The sequence below is a fragment of the Fusarium phalaenopsidis genome, assembly GCF_050370095.1.
Source record: "Fusarium phalaenopsidis strain FUZ10S chromosome Unknown contig_32292, whole genome shotgun sequence".
NCBI classification, from domain to species: domain Eukaryota; kingdom Fungi; phylum Ascomycota; class Sordariomycetes; order Hypocreales; family Nectriaceae; genus Fusarium; species Fusarium phalaenopsidis.
Window position 1 is genome coordinate 3,922,356 of NW_028145410.1, and position 20,145 is coordinate 3,942,500.

General features: G+C 53.4%; 7 protein-coding genes across 7 annotated transcripts; 2 read left to right on the forward strand and 5 right to left on the reverse strand.

The window, feature by feature from the left end:
• Positions 1 to 412: 412 nt before the first annotated feature.
• On the reverse strand, positions 413 to 1,803 carry LRP88_05460 (S-adenosyl-L-methionine-dependent methyltransferase; the record flags this gene model as incomplete). Its single annotated transcript, XM_083242011.1, has 3 exons — positions 413 to 941; positions 997 to 1,207; positions 1,272 to 1,803. The coding sequence occupies 3 exons, from the start codon at positions 1,801 to 1,803 to the stop codon at positions 413 to 415; spliced, it is 1,272 nt and encodes a 423-aa protein (XP_083103159.1).
• Positions 1,804 to 5,114: 3,311 nt separating this feature from the next.
• LRP88_05461 (uncharacterized protein) lies at positions 5,115 to 5,933 on the reverse strand (the record flags this gene model as incomplete). The annotated part of the gene is made up of 1 exon (XM_083242012.1): positions 5,115 to 5,933. The coding sequence occupies one exon, from the start codon at positions 5,931 to 5,933 to the stop codon at positions 5,115 to 5,117; it is 819 nt and encodes a 272-aa protein (XP_083103160.1).
• Positions 5,934 to 6,831: 898 nt separating this feature from the next.
• On the forward strand, positions 6,832 to 7,608 carry LRP88_05462 (uncharacterized protein; the record flags this gene model as incomplete). Its single annotated transcript, XM_083242013.1, has 2 exons — positions 6,832 to 6,853; positions 7,232 to 7,608. The coding sequence occupies 2 exons, from the start codon at positions 6,832 to 6,834 to the stop codon at positions 7,606 to 7,608; spliced, it is 399 nt and encodes a 132-aa protein (XP_083103161.1).
• An 833-nt stretch (positions 7,609 to 8,441) lies between these two features.
• Positions 8,442 to 12,904, reverse strand: LRP88_05463 (ABC-2 type transporter-domain-containing protein; the record flags this gene model as incomplete). Its single annotated transcript, XM_083242014.1, has 2 exons — positions 8,442 to 8,471; positions 8,522 to 12,904. 2 exons carry the CDS (start codon positions 12,902 to 12,904, stop codon positions 8,442 to 8,444), a joined length of 4,413 nt encoding a protein of 1,470 aa, XP_083103162.1.
• A 1,753-nt stretch (positions 12,905 to 14,657) lies between these two features.
• Positions 14,658 to 16,214, reverse strand: LRP88_05464 (uncharacterized protein; the record flags this gene model as incomplete). Its single annotated transcript, XM_083242015.1, has 3 exons — positions 14,658 to 15,383; positions 15,431 to 15,509; positions 15,568 to 16,214. The coding sequence occupies 3 exons, from the start codon at positions 16,212 to 16,214 to the stop codon at positions 14,658 to 14,660; spliced, it is 1,452 nt and encodes a 483-aa protein (XP_083103163.1).
• A 548-nt stretch (positions 16,215 to 16,762) lies between these two features.
• On the reverse strand, positions 16,763 to 18,040 carry LRP88_05465 (putative methyltransferase-domain-containing protein; the record flags this gene model as incomplete). The annotated part of the gene is made up of 1 exon (XM_083242016.1): positions 16,763 to 18,040. The coding sequence occupies one exon, from the start codon at positions 18,038 to 18,040 to the stop codon at positions 16,763 to 16,765; it is 1,278 nt and encodes a 425-aa protein (XP_083103164.1).
• Positions 18,041 to 18,866: 826 nt separating this feature from the next.
• On the forward strand, positions 18,867 to 19,917 carry LRP88_05466 (HAD-like domain-containing protein; the record flags this gene model as incomplete). Its single annotated transcript, XM_083242017.1, has 2 exons — positions 18,867 to 19,538; positions 19,906 to 19,917. The coding sequence occupies 2 exons, from the start codon at positions 18,867 to 18,869 to the stop codon at positions 19,915 to 19,917; spliced, it is 684 nt and encodes a 227-aa protein (XP_083103165.1).
• Positions 19,918 to 20,145: the final 228 nt, after the last annotated feature.

The following is a 20,145-nucleotide window of genomic DNA, read 5'->3' on the forward strand; positions in this document are numbered from 1 at the left end:
ATAAGGATGTTGTTCAAGTCCAATCGCATTAATTCAGTGACTGTCAGTAGTGCCTGGATGCAAACAAGCTTAACTTGTGTCCAAACTCGCCTGTCCAGCCATCGCCTCCCAAACAAACAAAAGAGTTCACCGCTCCAATTGCGCCATAGTGGTGGCATCCAATGCTGGCCACTGGCCCCGAGGCCGTCTAGAGGTAGGTAAAATGTAAACACATGGTACGCCAGTTAATGCCCCCCTCCCCAAACTTGCTTGCTTTGATTCGTGCTTGAGAAGATGTATGCAAAATGCATAATGTGTCGTTAGTCGTCATGACATTCGCAGCGGGGTCGTAAGCTGCTGTGTGGTGAAAATGGTTGCAGATTCGTGCCTGCAGAGTGCTGTCGGCTTAGCGGTCCGATCTCCCGACTCCGCTTCATGCCTCTTCGGCGCTTTCTTCGGCGGCTGGTGTCCTCCTCGGCGCTTCCGTTGAAGGGGGGTTCAGCGGCTTTCGGGCGTAGATGCTGTGGAAGGGATAGTAGGTGTGGTACTTGGGAAGACCATTAACCTCTTCGGTGAGGGCCTTGCGAACCTCTATCAGAAACATCTCGATCTGGATCATGGTCCATTTGAGACCGTCGCGGAATGGCCTCCGAGACAAGCCCACGAGACCCCACATGATAACATCGCGCAGGACGTGCCCGCACTCCTGGAGCCGGGCCTTCTTGGGCCACGGTCCCACTGGACACTTGAAGTTCTTTCTCGTGACGCCCTCAAAGCCCGCTTCTGAGAGCTCGCCCTCGACGTACTGGATGCCGTGGATGTCGGTGCCCAGAGCTGCCATGCCCTCCTGCAGGTACCGGATAAAATCCCGCCAAGCATAAGGGCCATCGCATGAATTGTCGTCGCAGGCTGCTATGTAGTGAAACTCTTGAACTTCGACATAGCCCCCGGGTTTAAGGTGTCTGCGCAAGAAGTCAGCTTGGGTGGCCAATCCACATGAAACTTGGCATCACGTACTGGTAGATGCGTTCCCAAAGCAGGGGTCTGTCCCTGATGGAGTGGACTGTGTGGCGAATGTGGATGTAGTCAAACTTTTCCTCTGGGTACGTCCAGCCGCCCTCGTGCTCAATGTCGTCGACGACAAAGATGGCATTCTCTGGGACCCAGTCGGGCTGAATCGGCGAGAGATCCATGCCGTGAAACTGCGAATTTGGATAGTTGTCGGCGACTGTAATAGGTTAGAAACCATGGCCAAGTAAACGAAGCTCGCTTGATGTGCTGGGAATGCTTACGGTCGATACACCATTTGCCTATTCCCGTGCCCAGATCCAATACTTCAGCACCCTCTTCCAACAGATCTTCGATAGGCGCAAAGAACATTTGGCCGTCGCACAAGTACACCGTCAAATTGTGCTTCAGCTCCTCTCGATCCTGCTCAGCCTCGTCGTTGGGAAACAGGTACTTCCCTGCATGGTAGGCATGGTAGCGCAGGCCGCCGTCCACAATATGCTGTCGAATGCTATCGGTAAGGCTGCGGGTCTCGTCGAGGTCGTTGGGAGCGTAGTCGCCTCGTTCGATGCTCTTTATCAAGGCGGCTTCATGCGTTGATCCGACGGCGAGGGGAGAGGTTGACGAGGACGGAGAGGGGGGACTGAAGGGACGATTGTTCTGTCTCGACTGGACTGTGCTGTCGTCGCCATCTTCGGGCGACATGCTCGCAGTTCGTTCGCAGTCGTTGGGAGACCTCGAGGTGTTCTTCTTTGGCGAGGCAGATGTTGGTTGGCCATTGGATTGGCCCAAAATGGAGTTTGGCGGCGAATTCATAGTCTGCCGCAAACGCGATTGCGCATGTCGCGCGACGAGGGGCGGCTTTGGATCCTCGACGTTTAGCGAGGAGAGGGATTGAAAATGAAGCGACAGAGAAAGAAGATCAGAGATCAACAGGCTGGTCAAAGAGCAAGGAGATAGGATGGGAATGAGGAGTGCGCTAAGCTAGGTTTCCCTGTGGAAGCTGAGACGGGATGGCGTCCGATGATCTTTGGGCTGACGTCACCGTCTGGATAGCAGAGGGAGCACTGTGGGCGATGCCGGAGAATGCGCCTGAAAGACCATGTTAGACAGTGTGTGAATGTGGGGGAAGATATGGGAGTAGCAGCACGTACAGCTTCAACCAGCGCAGTAGACTGACAGACAACGTGAGTGAGAAGCAGACGTAGATGTCAGAATATCAATATTGCATCCAAATAAATAATAACATAAATGTGGTGTCGAGAGGGGTCAAGAGAAAAGAAAGGGTCTAGGCGAGGGCGAGGGCGTGGGCAGAGCCTGGTATTAAAAAGAGACGGTGTGTCAAGACGAGGCTAGCACCAGGAAAGAAAACCGGACTAGCGTAGCTTTTGGACAAGAAAAAAAGAGGAGATGCTTCTTTTTTGACTCGAGAAAAATGCCCATTCACCCCCTGTCGGCTTGAACCCCCAAGGAAAGGATTGTCGGTATCAGGGCGTAAAGAGGCCCAAGGCAACGGATATGGACAACACCCGCTTTTACTTGACTCGTTGGATCTTGGAAAATTTACTTTTTCCCTTCCCATGGGTCCTCCCGTCTAGCCTACGCCTGGAAAGGGTCTGGAGACCCATGGGTGCATCCGCTGCGTCGGTAACCTCGGCGCGTAGCCCTTGAACAGCACTCGCTTGGGTCTCTGATGGTAACGTCACAGCGCGTGTTGGAATTCTCATCACGCAATCCAGGTTTTGCCATGCAAAATCTCCTCTCTCACGGCCGCGGATGCAGAGAAAAACCCAGTGCCAGAGTCCTGGGAAAGTCTCCCTCCCAACAGACAGCAAAATGTGGCTGTCCCAGGCCTCAGGGGAGTTCCAGCGTGTTGGTAATTGGTCCTGCTGTATGACGACCCCTCTCCCCATCCATCACGCCGCAACACCACGAGAAGGGGGCTCCATAACGGTGGTCATGGCATAACCCAGAGGCAGGGCGGTCACACGGGGAGCAGAGTAGCCAGACAGAGGGCCACCTCGGTTCTGCAGTGGAGGGGTTGGAGCGTTGCAACGGGAGGGGAGGGGCTGATCCCCGCAGGCATGAGTTGCAGAAGGGTCTCTTTTCTGGGTTGTTGCTTAGATAAAGAGGTCGTCAGCGAAGCTATGGCCTCCAAGCCCAGGGGAAGGGCTAGACGATGATGCTTACAGTTTGTGTCTATCCTAATATCTGTCCAGAAGGCGTTCAACTCAAAGCCATGTCTTCAAACATGGACGTTCTCACAAAATCCCATCACGACGGTCACAATGTCCGAGCGGCCCGCGCGACCTCATCTTTAGGCCCTCCCTCATGCAGCCTCCCACAGTAATCGACTGAGACAGTCCAATCACTATCCGAGGCCCAAAACAAACAGCACTTGGCCTTGCCCACGGCAAAAAAGCAGCTCACCCCAAGTTTCGAAAGTAACAAGCATCAACTCGGTTCGGCGAACTAAGGGGTGGCAGACGCACTGGCGGTTCTTTTGTGTCGTCTCTTTTCTCAGCTTGGGCCAGTAATGGATCCAATGTCGTGATTGTGCCTATTCGCCAATCTATAAACGGGAGAATTTGCTCCGTTGGCTACTCTCCTAAGCAGGCCAACCCCTCTCCCTGATAGGAGGCCGACCAGCTTGAACCACCGTCGTACCGACACAAGGGAACGCCAAGACCCGCTGTGGATTCTTCGCTGTCTGTTGCAGATTGCAGCAGCATGAGGCGATGTGCTGGCACCAGAGGGACCCGCCATGACGGGACACACACACGGGGGGTTTCGTTCCCTGAACCCTGAAAGCAAAGCCCGAATTCCACGAGATGCCGGCGCAAAAGGGGCGCCCTAGCGATCGGGGAACTTTGCGTGGCTGATAACTTGCTCACAAAACGCACCGTTGGTTCCTTGTCCTGTTTATTTTTCGCGAAAAGAAAAAAAGTATATCTATACCAAGAAATCGTCCCTTTGTGATCAGTCACTTTGTGGCAATCATCCCGCACCGTGGTTGGACCATGGGGCGCTTCGAGGCCGCACAACAATAGTTCGAGCAAGTTGGCCGAGAGCGGCCAATTACAGCCTCACACGGGCTTTTGTCCTGATGCGGGGTTGGGGACCGGGTCGTCGGGTTTGAGAAGCCACAAGTTCTGCTTTGATTGTCAAGCATTCCTGATAGTGACGAGGTGAATGCTTACTGTGGTTGTTCTTTATCGAATCAAATTCAGCTTGTGACGATATGAATGCAAAGCAAGCCCAAAGCAAACCGCCTCACTTTTTCATGCTGACTCAAGAATACCAACCGTCAGCCCTACTGAGTTTCACATTCATCACCTTTTTAGAGTCACAATAACGGTGTAGACCCGACATTTTGGGTCCCATGATCATGGCACCAACAGAGTGCGTCCACAACTCAGTCGCCGCGATGCGAGAGAAGCCCCATATGGTGGGTCACTGGACGTCGACCTGTTCTCGAGAACTGCGCGATGAACTGGCCCGTGTGTGGAGGCGGCTCGGGCCATGACTGTCGGTGACACAATTAGCGGTATTTTTGTTAGCTTAGGGCTGAGTGCCAGGGGCCGTGGTGGTTCCCGATTCACGTTCACTCGATGTTGGTCAATGAAAGCGCTTCACTGTATTAGTTTCAGTATTACTATGAACTCGTAATTAACCACCGGTTTCCCTTTGCCTTTCATGGGCATAAAATAGGCAACAACCAGTTGCATTAAGTCGTCCCTGTATCTCCATTCCCCAAAGCTATCCTCATCGTCTCGGACCGTCGTGGTGCTCGCCGTGGTGAGGACATTGATGCCGTAAAGATCAACTCGGCTGTTGTCGATACTCACTGAGAGGTGGCTCCTAGCTGCAAACTTCGTTGGAAACTTGATCAAAAAACAGAAGCGAGATCATGTAGTAACTTACTGGAGCGAAAGGGGTGACTTATCATGGTCTTCTGCAGTAGCTGCCAAAAGAGAAGGGCGGATCTGGAGTTGATAAAGTTCATCGCTGTAGAACGTATCAGTAACTTGGTTAATATCTCGGCACAGAAATCGTGATTGACCTACCAGAGCCCAAGGGATGGCCCATGGCGAATATTCGGCGGGCAATAGTACTCTTAGCAGCCATTAAGCAGCCACCATGCTACGCCGTTTCTTGATCTCAGCTGCTATTTCAGCAGCATCGCGAGCAGTCTTGAGATACACATCGCTTGCAAGAACGAGTGAGAGGATGCAACCTGGCCCAAGCTTGTCACTGCTGTCAATGGTATCGCCATGGGATGACCCAGCCCGAGCCCATTTGTGGATGCGACGTCGTGCCGCGTTGATAATCTGCTCGCGGTTGTACGAAGTGATCCGCTTCCGCTCGAAACTGTCGTAGTTTTCAATAGCCATGAGAATGGCATTATTCTTGGTCACGCCTTGGGGGAGCCAACGTTGAAGTCTTGGGGACTTCATGATCTCATCTTCGTCGTCTTCCCAGGTCCACGTGAAGGTTTCCTCCGCAGCGTTGAACTCCATGGTGAGGGAAATCGACTCGCAAATCCTTCGCTTGCGAGAAACTTTGGTACGGAGCATGGGAGCGCGATCGCAAGGGCTCTCGGTGGTCGCCTGCGGCTTGCTTTCGGCCCAGGAAGCGTCGATTACGATATAGGTCTGCTCCGGGGTTTGGTCTTGGAGGATAGGCCTGTTATTGACTCTATGGCTCGATACCCAGTACTTGAAGATCTCACCGAAGAACTCTTTGTAGAGCTCAGGAGAAAAGGATACATGGGAGTCTTGGCCAGGCATGTCAACGTACTCGAGAAAAAGATCTTTCAGAAGGAGCTTCTCATCACGCGTCAGATCGCTAGGCTTGCTGATGATGGCGTTGGGCGGGCGCGAGCCCAACACGCCGATATCCTTGAGGAATAGATCCATGAGTTCGTCATAATCGTCGTCAGACATCGTGATGGGTCTTGTAGAAGTACACGTCTTGTTGGCTCTATCCCGGAGGTCAGGTGCTTGGGGTGAGGGTCTGCATAGGATGCCTGTCGTTGTTGCGTGGAGGATGTTGTGAGAGGAGGAGAGTTGGGAAGCCGAGAAAGTAGTGACGAGATCGTTTAGATTCACCTTGATGGCTGTGAACTATCTAACTTAGCTAAGTCTTTTTTTGCTCTGTCACTGCTGTGCAGATGTTTGCAAACAAATTGGCTCTTGCGTTGGCTTTGCTGGTTTGGGAACAAAAGGGGACTTCGCTGTCAGTGAATAGGCAGACCAGCGCGATGCCTTCTCCCAATTTTAAAAATAATCAAACATGCAAGTATGGCCTGAAATAAAATGGCTGTAATGCACACGTCTGCCATCATAGGGAAAGCTGGCGGGTAATCATTTCGTTCATAAGATACGGAAGCTCAGCGACTCTATCAGTTACACCTCTTCCTCTATTTTGCGGTCCATGATACATATAACCGCCAATATATCTCAAACATTGCATCTGAAAGCTTCAACCCTATGGGGAGGTGCTTCACCACCTCGTCGCCAACGGATGGTGAGATCTCGCACCTTTGTTCAGTTGTTTTCACCCAACTCACCGGGACCTCTTTTAACAGAGGTGCTCCATTCTTTTTCTTATGAAACCAGCTGGAGGTGTTTAGATATCAGATTCCCGAGTTTCTCATACTCTACCAGAAGCTTAAATGAAAAGCTTATAATGAACTGGAGGAATACTACAAGTCTCCAAGGCCCAGCCGTCGTAGTCTTCAAACGTGTGTTTGGACACGGCTCAGCTGTAGACAGGAAGGATTCGCCCGCTGCGCAATCGAACCCAGCTAACTTGCCACCCCTTAACTTTTTAATCTAAGCAATGCTTGAAAGTTTCCCTCTCTGTTTAGATAGGTAGCCTAGGTAAGTTATACTTCGTCTATGCGCTCTGAGTCCACATCTTTGCTGTCGTGCTCGTTCCCTCCCCACCCTCATCCTCAGCACATGCACCCTAAGGCTTCACCTTTGTCCACGTCCACTGACCCAAGTGCACCTTCCTCTTGAGAGCTCCTTCTTTACGAGAGTTCCTTCCCTATTCTGAATCACCCTGCCCTAGGGCAAATGGCTTCCCACACAATTCTTTTGTCGCGTTCAAATTCCTCTCCCACATCCAATCCCACAACCCACCTGTCACGCCAAATATACGAACATCCAGAACAACGACACAACACCATGTGTGCGTTCTTTCCACGGTGAAAAGACTGTGACTGACCATATTGAAGCGCTCAATGTGAATTTCAAGACTGAGCCGGTCAAGACTGAGCTGGTCAAGGCCGAATCAGTCAAGACGGAGGGTTCCATGGCGATCCGCGAGCTTGTCCCTTTATTCAACAAGGCCATAAAGACCGAAGCAAAGGCTAGCCCTTCCGCCGACGCCGACAACGAAGTAGTGTTCCTGGGCACCACGCGTCCACCTTCCGCGCCTCCGCTGGGTAGATGTTCCTGCGGACGCCTGTGCGACCACGCTCCTGTCCCCGTCATTGCCCCCGCTCCTTCTCCCGTCCCAGACACGAAGCCTGTCACCCAGACAGATGAGCCTTTTGCCGCAAGCTCCCGGGCCTTGGAAGTCGTCGACCTCATCTCAGAGCATATAGCCTAGCTGCCGCCACATCCTCAAAGAGGCAGACACTTCCGACTACCTTCAACTACGGTGCCTCCTCCTCCTCCACCACCTCGTCTCTCCCAATCTTCTCACCCTCTTCGTCTCGCCCGACCTCCTCGTCTGCTGCCTCTCGCCAGGCCTCATCGTTGGCAACCATTGCAGCATCTTCTGGAGTGAGCCGTGCGGTGCTAGAATGGCCCTCCAGGCGTCCACAGTGGCTCGAGAACCTCAAAGGGGTCTACGTACGACTCAGGCCCAACCGAGTTTTATCGACACATCGATACCTGGTTCGAACAGGTCGAAACTAGTGTCAGTATCGCACGAGTGGACGATTACTCCTGTTAGATCGGCTTGAACTACAATGAGTCCAGATGCTTCATTGGAATCTTCCACGCCTTTCCTTACGCAAGTCTCACCGAGTACTTACAGTCTATCGACGTAGTCAAGGGCCATCAAGGGCAGCCAGTCCCGGACCAAGCTCGGTGACGAAGACATCATCACGGCCGGCCAAGTCGTGAAGCTTGTCCCTACCAACGACTTCCCTAACGGCTAGCGGGATGCTCCCAACGAGACGATGGACGGTCGAATGTCAAGTGTCGAGGAGCATATTTCTAGTCTCCTAATGCTTATAGAGAAGGCATCTTATTCACAGGGTGGATAGGGCTGAAAGGATTATCGACGCCGGTATGAAGTCATCAAGTCTTGTTCATATATGCAGGATATGTCCACGAAATTATTTATTTAGTGCTAGGTGGCCAACTTTTGTCTATGTCATTACAAGCCTTCCCATTATCCAAGGCCGCATTTTTGCCGTACGCCATATAAACACATCAACGTCGGTTAAAGTTGAGGAATCGACTCTGCGCAGAATTAGCATCATTCTTGTGACGGTACAATAGGTAAGACTTACACCCAGGAGGAGAATAATTATGTTGCTTCCGATGAAGCAGAGGTAAATGCCCAGGTCCCTCCAGCGGTTGTCAAATGACAGGTTGAAGGTGCGGTAAAACTCGTCGCCGACCTTGTAGGCGCAGTACTCACACTCGCGCGTGTTGTTGTTGATGAGATAGCCAGAACCGCCGTTGGCGAAGAAGGGCTCCATGTACTCGCCGCAAGTGGTGTTCTCGGGAGCTGTAAAGGGGTTCAGCTCGCCCTGCTTGCAGACGACGGGGAGGTCGTGCAGCGCAGTCGTCACCATGCCGCCGATGAGACGGGTAAAGGGGTCCAGCTGGTACAGCCAGGCGCGCCAGAAACCGGGCATCTGGGGGGGAGGAATGGTGACACCACAGAAGAGGGCAAAGTTGATGATGATGAACGGGTCGAACTGGGCAGAGATGAAGGGCGAAGGGGTGATGGACGCGAGACCCTGGCCGAGGGTAACAGCAAAGACTTCAGTGATGAGAACCATGAAGAACTGGTAGCCGGCGCGGGAAGAGTCGGTCTGGAAGCCGGGCATGTAGTACAGGGGCAGGAAGAAGGCGACAGCGCAGAGAATCGAGTAGGGCATCTCGGCGGTGATAATGGACACGACAAAGCTGAAAGGCGAGTACATCTTGGACGAGGACTCTCGGAAGAACAAGGCGCGCTTGATGTGGAACATGACCTCGACCTGGGTGATAATCAGAGCAGGCAAGACAGTCACCTGGAAGATGACAAAGACCCTGTACTGAAGCGAAGATCGAGAGTCGTCCAGGTTGAGATAAGTCAGACCGGTGATGAGAGCGACAGCGACGTGGCTGAAAACACGGGTGAAGAGGTAGTTGGGCGAGCGCCAGAAGGAACGGAACATGCGTCGAGACACAACCTTGAGCTGATGGCTCATAGGCGAGGCGTACTCCTTCTCAAGCTCAGGGTTGGCCTGGTTACCAGCAGCCTCTCGCTCTCGCTTCATCCGGATGATGGCCTCCTTGGTTTCCGCCAGCTCGGGGCTCTCCTCCCAGATATCAGCCCAGTCACGGTTACCAACGCGAGGAGCGCTACCAGCACCAATAGCCTCGAGCATGTACTCAGCGACGTTGTCAGTAGGTCCGGCCTCGGCTCCGTGGCTCTTGAGATAGTCTCGAAGGACGCAGGCATCCTTGCCAATATCACCAAAGTAGACGGTGCGACCTCCACGCTGGAGGAGGAGGAGGCGGTCAAAGTTCTCAAACAGGGCGGCGTTGGGCTGGTGGATGGTGCAGAGAATAGCCTGTCCAGAGGAGGCGAGCTTCTTAAGGAATCGAACAATGTTGAAGGCGCTCTGGCTGTCAAGACCGGAAGTAGGCTCGTCGAGGAAGAGAAGCAGCTCGGGCTTGGCAGCAAGCTCAACACCAATAGTCACACGCTTACGCTGCTCGACGGTAAGACCAAACTCGGCAGCTCCGATGATGCAGTCGGCGATGGTTTCCATCTCAAGCAGGGAGATAATCTCCTCGACGTAGGCGTAGCGCTCAGCCATGGGGACGTGGTACGGCTGGCGGAGCTCAGCAGAGAATCGGAGGGCTTCGCGGACGGTCTGGGTAGGCTCGTGAAGATCAAGTTGCTCGGCATACGAGGTGGAACGTTGGAACTGCTTTCCAGGCTTGACGGCGTCGACGAGAACGTCTCCGGTAATAACACCAATGTTCTTTCGGGCAGCCAACACATCAAGAAGGGTGGTCTTTCCAGCGCCAGAAGCTCCCATAAGAGCAGTCAGCTCACCGGGTCGAACATAGCCAAAGACATTATTGAGAAGTCTTCGAGTGCCGCCGGGAACAGGGACATCGTAGTTGAGGTTCTCCCAGGTGAGGATGCTCTCCGACTCAATCTTGAGCTCGGCACCGTTCTCGTTGGACCTGTCCTTGCGCTTGGCCTCGCGCTTTTCGAGGAGCTTCTCGTTGAGAGCGGTACGCTCCTTGTTGGGCTTGTTGTAGACCTTGATGCCGACTCCGCCCATGCCAAAAGTGACAAACTCACCCAACACAACGTTGAGGATGAGGAAGAAGATGATGAGAGCCATGATGATACCCCAGTTGCGCCAGAGGTCTCCAGGGAAGTAGGAGAAGCCCTGGGCGATGTAGTCGCTTCCGGAGACAAATGTGGTGCCGCCTCGAGAACCGGGGAGGGTGCAGACCTGGTAGTTGATATCGTCGTAGCCAGGACCGGAAGGAATGAGCGAGTCGGCCGTACATGTCATATCGATTCGGCTAAATTCGTTCTGCATCATTGACGAAAACGCCAACCCCAATGCGTTGATCCAGTAGATCCAACGCAGCCAGACCTTCTCAGACTGATACTGGATGATATATCCTGATGTTGTAACGAATAGCGTTATAATGATTACTGCAAGTTTTATGGCACTGTCGAAATCAGGGCTGATGCAGCCGAGAATTCTGAAAAAGAGTGTCATGGCGATGTTTCCGGAGAGGATCATGAGGTAGAAGGTGAAGAACGCGCCAGCGTCACGCACCAGCCCAGTCATAAAGTAGACAATGATTGAGAAAATCAGAATCTGACTAGCTGCGAATGCCTGATCAACAAAGATCTGTGCAATCCAAAGGGCGGAGGGTCGGTGGAAGGCGTATGCTTTGTGCTTGTTGACGATGGCGCGGCCGGTCATTGTACCAGCAAGCTCGGAGAAAGCCTGGAAAGCGTTGAACAAGAGAGCGATGAATAAAAGACCACCCTTGCTAAAAGCACTGGCAGAGGTCTTGCCGAGGTTGAGGTACAGGGTTCCGAGAACAATAGCAATGACGATGCTGCGGAACCATCCGACGAAGAGGTTGAAGCGGTCCTGGAGCTTCAGGGTGAATTGGCGCTTCATGAGGGCCCAGACTTGCAGGTGGAAGCCGACCTGGTAAACAGAGCGCTTCGAGGTGCCACGCTTGCTCTCCGTAACAGCAAGCTGGAAGTCGTCGTGCTTTTCGGTCTCTTGCTGCAGCGTGGTCTTGTACTCGGCCATCTCCGCGTCGAGTGCCTTACTAGCGTCCGACTTCTTGAAGGCCTCCTCCAAGGTAACAGGGCTGTGAGGCGCATTGTCGGGAGATCGTCCAGGGGCGTACTCGCGTTCGAATTCGTCGGTGCAACCAGTGAGGTAGTCGGCGCTGGTCTGTCGGGGGCGGGGGGCGAAGCCGAGTCCCTCAAAGTAGCTTCGGGCAGTCGTGGCAGGACCAAAGTAGACCTGCTTACCCTCGTCGATGACCATAACCTTGTCGAAAAGATTGTAAATGTTCTCGGAGGCCTGGTAGAGCGAGACAAAAGTGGTGGTCTTGTACAGGTTGGTCTGGATACGCAGAGACTTGACAAAGTCGAGAGCAGTACTGGCATCCAGACCACGGGTGCTGTTATCCCAGGACAGAATACAAGCGTTGGTGATCATGCCCTCGGCGATACTGACTCGCTTGCGCTCTCCTCCAGAAACACCACGGACAAAGTGGTCACCCACGACAGTCTTGCGGGTGTGCTCAATGTTGAACATCTTCAGCAGCATCGAGATGACGCTCTCTTTGAACTCTTCCTTGGACATGCCGCCGGGTCGCTTGGCGGGCATCTTGGTGTCGAGGGCGAAACCGAGGGTCTGCTCGACTGTCAAAGTGGGATGATGGATGTCGTCTTCGGCGTTGTAGACGGCCTCACCACGGTACTGGTCAAACTCCTTGTTGGTCCACCGTCCGTAGAGGACCTCTCCCTCGACGCCAGTGTATCCATATCGCTGGTTGGCAATGGTCTTGAGGAAGGTGGTACATCCGGAGCCAGGCTTGCCCAGGACCAGAACCATCTCGCCGGGCTTGCAGACACCACGGAACTTGTCAAGCAGAGCAACTTCAGTGGGCTTGGGACCAAGACCGAGGAGGCGGATCACGGGCGTGATGACGTCGAAGAAGCCAACAAAGGCATCAGGGAAAGTTGGGACAAAGTTGGACATACCGCCATAACCCTTGACAGTGAGTCCATCCCAGTAAGCACCGATATGCTTGGATCGGATCCCGGCCTCCTTCTCAGCATCAAGACCACCTCGAAGAGCGGCCTCGAGATCAAAGATGGAGACTTCGTCAGAGCCATCAGCGCCGTCCTTTTCAGGGTCGACACTCTTTACGCTCTTGCGACGACTAGCCCGGGAGACACCAGTAAACTCCCGCTGAAGCTCAGCAAATTCAGCTTCAGCTTGCTCGACCGAGACACCTTCATGGTGCGCCTTGGAGTGACGTCGCTCAGTGCTAGGACCATGGGTGGTCGACTCGGTATCCATAGACGCTCGGTACGCAGGGTCGGCCTGCTCAGTGTGGTGGTTGGCCGCGATGGCCTCTTCGGCCTTTTCGAGAGCCCTCTCGGCCATTGCGAATCGACAATGTCGTGACGGTGATGGAATTGAGTGTTGTTGGTATATAACTAACAGTGCTCTATACGAGACTGTGTTGGGAGCCCAAGGTCACCCACCGCGTAGTCCAAAGACTGAAAAGACGTGTAACCAAGAGATGGAAGAATGGAAGGATGAATTACAGGTAATAGATATTAAAAGAGGGATTAGACACACAACCCAATGGACCAAGGCTTGGCCGTTTGCTCAATAACAAAGAGAGAGGCAAAAGGGGCGGACCTTAAAAGTTTGCCGATATCCGCGTTTACATACTCATCCCCATCCCACCTTTACAACAAGAAAAAAAAAAATATGGAGAACACACCAGGGGATCCATCCTGACTCCCTCTGCAGCATTACCAATCACCAGGGAAGCCAAGCCCGCGCGGAGGTTAGGCGTTAAGCCCGGGAGTGAAGAAGGTTGTTAGTCTCCACCCCTTGGAAGGAAGAGGAACGCGATCAACCGCAGTTCTGCCAGACAGAAAGAAGCTGCCTGCTCTCTCGCACATGCGGCCGAATCGCGAGGCAAACCCTTGTCACCGCGGGACCTTGTGTCAAGGCAGTGGGTCACGCTCAGAGATTTCGAGTCATCCGGTATCAAGCCCAAGCCTGATCGAGGCTAGAAAGGCATCTCTCGCAGGCCGATTGGTTACGGGGTCAGGGGTGCTAAAGATTGCCCAGACAGGGCAAACGTTGAGCGCATGGAGAAGCTGAGAGGGTGTGGAGAGGAGGCGGCAGAGATTGGATGAATGATTTGGGGCACGCACTGCGGCAGCACCCGCATTGTCGGTTCGGAACTTTATTTCCTAAAGCAATTGAGTCAATTGGACATGTTGAAGACGTCGAGGTCGTCAGTAACATGTTTAAAGAGGGCTCGGTCTTATCTTCGCCCTCTCGCCTAGAGTATCAGATTCAGCTGGGGGCAATATCAAAACACGAAAAAGGACCCTGGAGCCGACGGCTCAATCTCAGCTTGTGGGGCCGTGTGGGACACAACAATGTTGCCTCCACCGGGTAAACCTCGCCAATAGTCGTCAAGAGCCGGTTGTTTTTGTTGTTCGTTTGTCGGAGCCATCTCAGCGACGTGGGGAACTCGATGCAAGCCCTTTCAACCAACAAACCAGCTAGACCACTTCTGGGCGCGTCATCTGAAGTTGCCCGATGTCTCAAAGCCTTCCTGCGTATTCGGTAGAAACAAAAGGCGTCAGGGTGACATCAGGCAACCTTTTGCGTGCATTGTAAGCACACACGTCTCTCACCGCACTTGACGACGTATCTTTTTTTCTCACGGTGGCAGTGAATAACCCTCCGTATCCGCTCCCTGGCCAGGGAAGAGATTGCCGATGGAGTCCTTCATCACCGGCAAGGGGCAAGGGTCGACCAGGCCCCTGGCCATCAAAACAATCGCTCGCGATCTTGGCAAAGAGCGAGGCGACGCCCCCGTTCCAGTGAACCGGGAATAGACGGGAAATGTCACGTGGCTTGTTCTTCCCTTCGGGACACCGGCGTAGTCGTCCGGTCTTCGGCCGAAGAAGATTAAAAACATCGGCCGAGTGTCCTTGGCAGAGACATATAATCTCACCGCGTTGATATGGATTATGGAATCAAGACGCAAAGGGTTCATCCGTGTGTTCTCAACTGACCCGAAAACGGGTGATATAAGCTTAAAATAACGTTAGCCTTAACATCCATCACAAGCCCCCGTGCCTTCCGGCCGACTCCTGTCAAAACACTATCTCCGGAGCGGAGCATCGGGTCCAGCAGACGACCTCCGTCGAGTTCCGGTCTTCTTCTTGGGAGTCCCATTGGCCCGCATCTCCTCCCGAGCTTCCAGCACCGTGCCCTGATCAGACTTGAGGACCACGCCCTCGAAGATGACCTCGCTTCGGGTGACGACCTGCGGGAAGAGCACCGCCAATGATGACGGCTTTGCGTTGCTCGTTGCCGGCTTGTCGGTACTGGATGGGTCGTAGTCCTTGTGCTGACCGGCTTCCTCGTCATCCGGAACATCGGCCGTGATGAGATCACGGGAACACTGCACGTCAGCCCAGAGCCCAACAGCCTGTCGGAACAGAGATGGCACAGCATTGTAAAAGCCAGCCTGCTTGTACGCCACAACAAGTGGATGCAGCGTGCTTCGAACCTCATTGCTCGCCTTACGAACAATGTCCTCTCGGATCTGATCCCCTTGCTCTGAGTCAGACACGGACCCGAGGATCTGGCAGCGGTACACAGTCTGCCGTCTCTCATCCCCTTCAAAGAAGTCAAGCATGGCTGATGCCGTAGTCTTGATCTCGTTGGGGACGTAGAATGGGACAAAGACGTGCGCCAGGAGCGTCTCGGCGATGACGGCGTCAGCAACAGCGCAGCGCATCTTGGCAGCGGCTCGGGTTGTGCGGGTCGAGAGGGGGATCTTGGGGAAGCGAATGCTCAGCTCCAGGATCTCGCTGGCGGAGTCCTTTCAGATAGTTAGTATCAGACGTAGATGGAGTGGAAATCGCTTACCTCTGCGCCGTCGTGGTCGTTGAAGTACTCATTGACAAAGCCATGAACCTTTTCCAGCAGATCTGCAAGGTCAAGACGTCTGCTCTGGTCAGCAAGTACACAAACAAGCTGCGAAAAATACTCACAGTTTCTTCAACTCTTCCAGCCCAAACTCTCTCAAAATACCTTCTCCAAGATCACTCTGAGCCTCACCAAGCTTCTTCTTACACGCTTCAAGCTCAGCATCACTAGTCTGCATCCTCGACCGATGAAGCTCACACTCAGCATTCATCTCCCTCATCTCATCAACATGACTCTTTTCATCCTCTTCAAAAGTCTTGACCCTCTGCTTCAACTTCTCCAACTCTCCATCCCTCCCCTTCTGCGCCACATCCGACGCGGCCAGCTTCTCCCTCACCTCAGCAACCTCTGCCTCCATGGCCTCCACGGCGGCCTTGTTGGACTCGTAAGTCTTGAACTTTTGCTCAAACGTGGCAACAAGTGTTTCGCTCGCGGCGCTCGCAGCACTCGCCTGGTTCTTTTGGTCTGTCAGATCGCGCATCACCTTGTCGTTCAGCTCACGGAGGCGCTGGTTCTCGCCCTGCTTGGCCTCGAGCTCCTGCTCCAACGCCTTCCTCCCCTCGACTGACTTTTCATAGTCTTGGATTGCCTCGGCGTCCTTAGACACCTCCTTTGCTAGGATGAGGAGCTGCCGCAGCTTGGATTGCTTGGCGGAAGTCTTGTCAGAGACGTGATTGCCATTGGCATGGTTGCCATTGACGTTCTTGGACTTGGGATCAGCCATGATGTTCTAGGAGAGACGCGCAAAGGGTCATTGAAGAAAGAACCAATTCTACCATTATCGCTAGGCATGTCCACGTTTAATAAATCTCATCGCCAAGGTACATACAACATTATCGGAAGCTCCATTTTGAGGCCCTCGCAGAGCCTCACTCTGCGTTCATGGGGCTTGAAGAACAACTCATCACCACACCACTTCCCTGTCCGTCATATCCCCCGCCATCTCATCCTAGTGGTCGCTTCTGAGCAATCAGGCTGAACCGCATCAAACACCGTTACACAACACGCGGGGTAACCCCAATGGCATCCAGAGGCGACCATCTTATCATGCATGGTCAAGCTCTCACAGCAGCCACAAGGCAAGGCCGTCGAGGCTCTTGGCCGTGTCTGTCGTTACTCGGGCGTCACGACGAAAGCATTGCCCAGAGTATTGGCTGTCGTTTTCTCGGAGAAATGGCAGTATCTTCGCCTTGCCTCGTACGATGGTGGGAGACGTGTTGCACTCAATCAATGAGGCCGCCTTGAAACTCGGTCAGAGCATCCACTAGACGCCTAATCCCTCTCCCTCTCCCTGTCTCCCCTCCCATGGTCCCTGTCCTCGCTCAGGCCAGACTTGTCAAACAGGTAAAGCTCGACAGACTGAGGCGCACCTCCAAGCACAGGCAGTGGCATCACTTGTCTGTGAACGTTGTACCAGCCGTCCTTGTCCATCAGCTCAAACAAGACCTCCTCCGACTCGTGACGTGGCTTGGTGGCCAAAAAGACCTTTGTGGTAAAGGGCTCCCCTTCGGGGAAGTGGGTGAGGTTGTTGGCGTGAATGGCCGAGAGTGTCTCCACCAGAGCAGGGAGCATGTCGACATTGTAAGTGCAGTCGCTCAGCATCACCAAGTCCCAAGGCTGCGATCGAGCCTGGGGACCGAAGCGGCCCTGTCTACCCTCCTCCCAGTCCAGATTCTCGTACATCATTCGGACAGGCTTCTCCTGAAAGCGGACGTGCGAGTTTTCCACCCTCTTCATGTTGGACCTGGCCCGCTCCTCGGCCTCGGGGAGATCCGTCATGAGGATGGTGCAGTCTCCCGGCGAGGGGGCGTGAAGCTGGGGGTACACGGCAGCCAGTCCGACACTCAGGATACCCACGCCGCAGCCCAATTCCAGCACGCGGATCGTCCTTTGGCGACTAAAGATGTTCTTGAGAGTCCTCATGCAGGGGTCATTGCTGGACTCGCTATCAGGAGCCGTCTCAATACCCACGATCGCCGACGTCGCCACCACGCCGGCATCCCAGACGTGGCGAGCGATGCTCTCTCCAATCTCTTCCTCAAGTTCGATGGTACCCAGGCCGTCGGGTGAGTCGCCCAGTTGAAGTCTTCGGATGGACACTTCTGAGCCAGGCTCGGTAGCCATCAAGGGGACCCAAGCTGGCATGACGGCGCCCTTTGCGGCAGCTTCTTTTCGATACCGCATCTTCTCAGCGGCCAGCGCCAGAACCCGTGGGGCACTTTCAGCGGTGTGAATGGGCTCTGCTGCCCTGACGCAGATGTGAACCCTCATGCCCGTCTCAAGGGCTCTCTCGAGAGCAACAGGCAGCTCGAGAGCCGGCTTCGCAACGCGCATGCCGGGCTCCCAGTCCAAGTGGCCGGGGTCCGAGAGGAGCCATGTCGAGCTGCCTTCAGGCGACGCAGCGACGGCGACAACCTGCAGGTCAAGGAACCTCTCCGGGTAGAGGAACGAGTCTCCAAGGTCAGTGGTGATTGTGAAGAGCAGCTGGACCAAGGGTCCGCGGCGATTCTTCAAGACCTTTGGGGCCCGAAGGAAGCGGATGTAGTGCATTGTTGTGGTCTGATGCCGCGTGGGATTGGCCAAGTCTGGGTGGGCTCAGCTCGGTCCGGAACAGAGTCTTGTTCCGTCGATGTGATGAAAAACACCAAGATTCAAGGGATACGCGTCGCTCACTGCAGGTTTTTCTTCCCTGATTCGTTTTGTCTGGCCTCGGTGAGGTGAAGCTGGATGTCACGCATCATCGGATTTTTGGCGCAGCGGCCAACGCGTGCTTAGTCATCGGGCTGGCTGCATATCCTTGTTCAGCTGAGGAGGCTGGTGAAGTCTCTGGTTTTGGGGGAGAAAGCTGGAATAAGTAACTGAGGTAATAGAAGTGATGAGACATTCTGGGATAAATGGGGAAAGCATATGGAGGTAGGTAGATAGGCTATACTGAGCTGATGGGAATGATTCGTTCAACGAGTCGACAAATACCTCATTCTACAAGGTTCATCTAGCGACCGCCTAGAATCATTCCTGAGATGTGATGAGAAACGGTTTCATGGGACAAACAAGGTTCACGATTCTAGGCATTCCAGTAACGATATCTTTTTATAGGAACTGAGTTGTGATAGTCCAAGTCATGGTTGTGAGTCGTTTGCCAGTCGGACTCTTAAAACACACTCCGAAACAAACCGTCATATGGCAAATCTACGATTGTAATTGTTCCAGTTCGACTTCAAGCGATAGCATTCTTCAATATACATGGTCAAGAGGTTGCGGGGAACTGATAAGTGGAGGTAATTATCCCAACGATCACGTCTTTGCCCTAATGCATCAACTTCAACTGAACATCAACATCAACTCACCCTAGACTTCTATCCAACCCAGGCATACAATGACTCCCTCTTTGGAACCAGATCAGAAGAAACTCCTCGAAACTCTGCAGACCAAGACCTGGTTTGGCTTTGACCTCGACGACACCCTCCACGAGTTCCGCCGAGCCAGCCGAGCTGCAGTAACTCACTGCCTCACTCGGATATCCAACAAAAACCCTCAAATCAAAGTCGAGGACCTTCAAGAGCAATATCGGATAATCCTCAAACAAGGAACTGCAAGCGCATTCACGGATGGAAAGACCTCTCACGACTACCGTCGGGAACGCTTCGGCGCAACACTGAGTCATTTCGAACTCAACCATGACTCGATCGAAGAGCTATTACAAGACTATGAACGCGTCCTAGTCGAGAACCTGACTCTTAAACCTGGCGCATTGTCCCTGCTCAAGACCATCAAAGAGTCCGGCAGAAAGATTACCGTCATCACAGAAGGCCCGCAGGACGCCCAAGAGCGGGCCGTTCGGGACCTGGGAATCGCCAGCTACATCGACTTCCTAGCAACGACCAACCGTTTTGGCGTGGCCAAGACGTCGGGGCTCTTTGGAAAAGTTCTGAAACATCTTGATATTCAGCCTAGTGATATTGTATATGTCGGAGACTCGAAGGAGCGAGACGTTGAGCCCGCGACTGAGGAGGGGATTTATACGATCCACCTGCGGGAGGATCAGACAGTGTCACTCGCTTTAAATCCCACAAGCATCAACTCTTTAGAAGTTCTTGCACAACTTATACCGTTATTGGGACATGTATAAAGCCTGAATATTGGCCTGGGCAATTTATTGATCAATCTAAGCTTCCAAAGACAATTAAACAACATGCCTATATCACGTCTCCTCCATACCCTACACAAACTCAACCAAATCCGATGTCCCGGACTGACACGCCATGATCCAAACACATTCATGTCGTTCGCCGGCAAATTCCCAATAAAGCCATCTACCCCAGCCTTCCTACTTATTCAGTATCAAATCAAGGTACACACCCAGCAAACAAAACCACAAACAGCTGTGAATCCGTGTCACTGACACACAAACTCAGGCCTTGCAATAGCCACAGTCGAGGCCAGAAACCTGTACTCTTTCCATCTAATAATATACAGGATCCATGTCCCTGCACAACCACAGCTGACGTTATCCAGCGATGGAACCCCCTCCCCCTCCTTCACGATTCGGTCCGCATGCCAAGCCTCTCGCAGCTTGGGTACGGATACAGGCGGTTACATGTGAACAGCCACCCCAACGTGCAACCCAAAGTCTCGCGCGGGGTCGTGAATTTTTG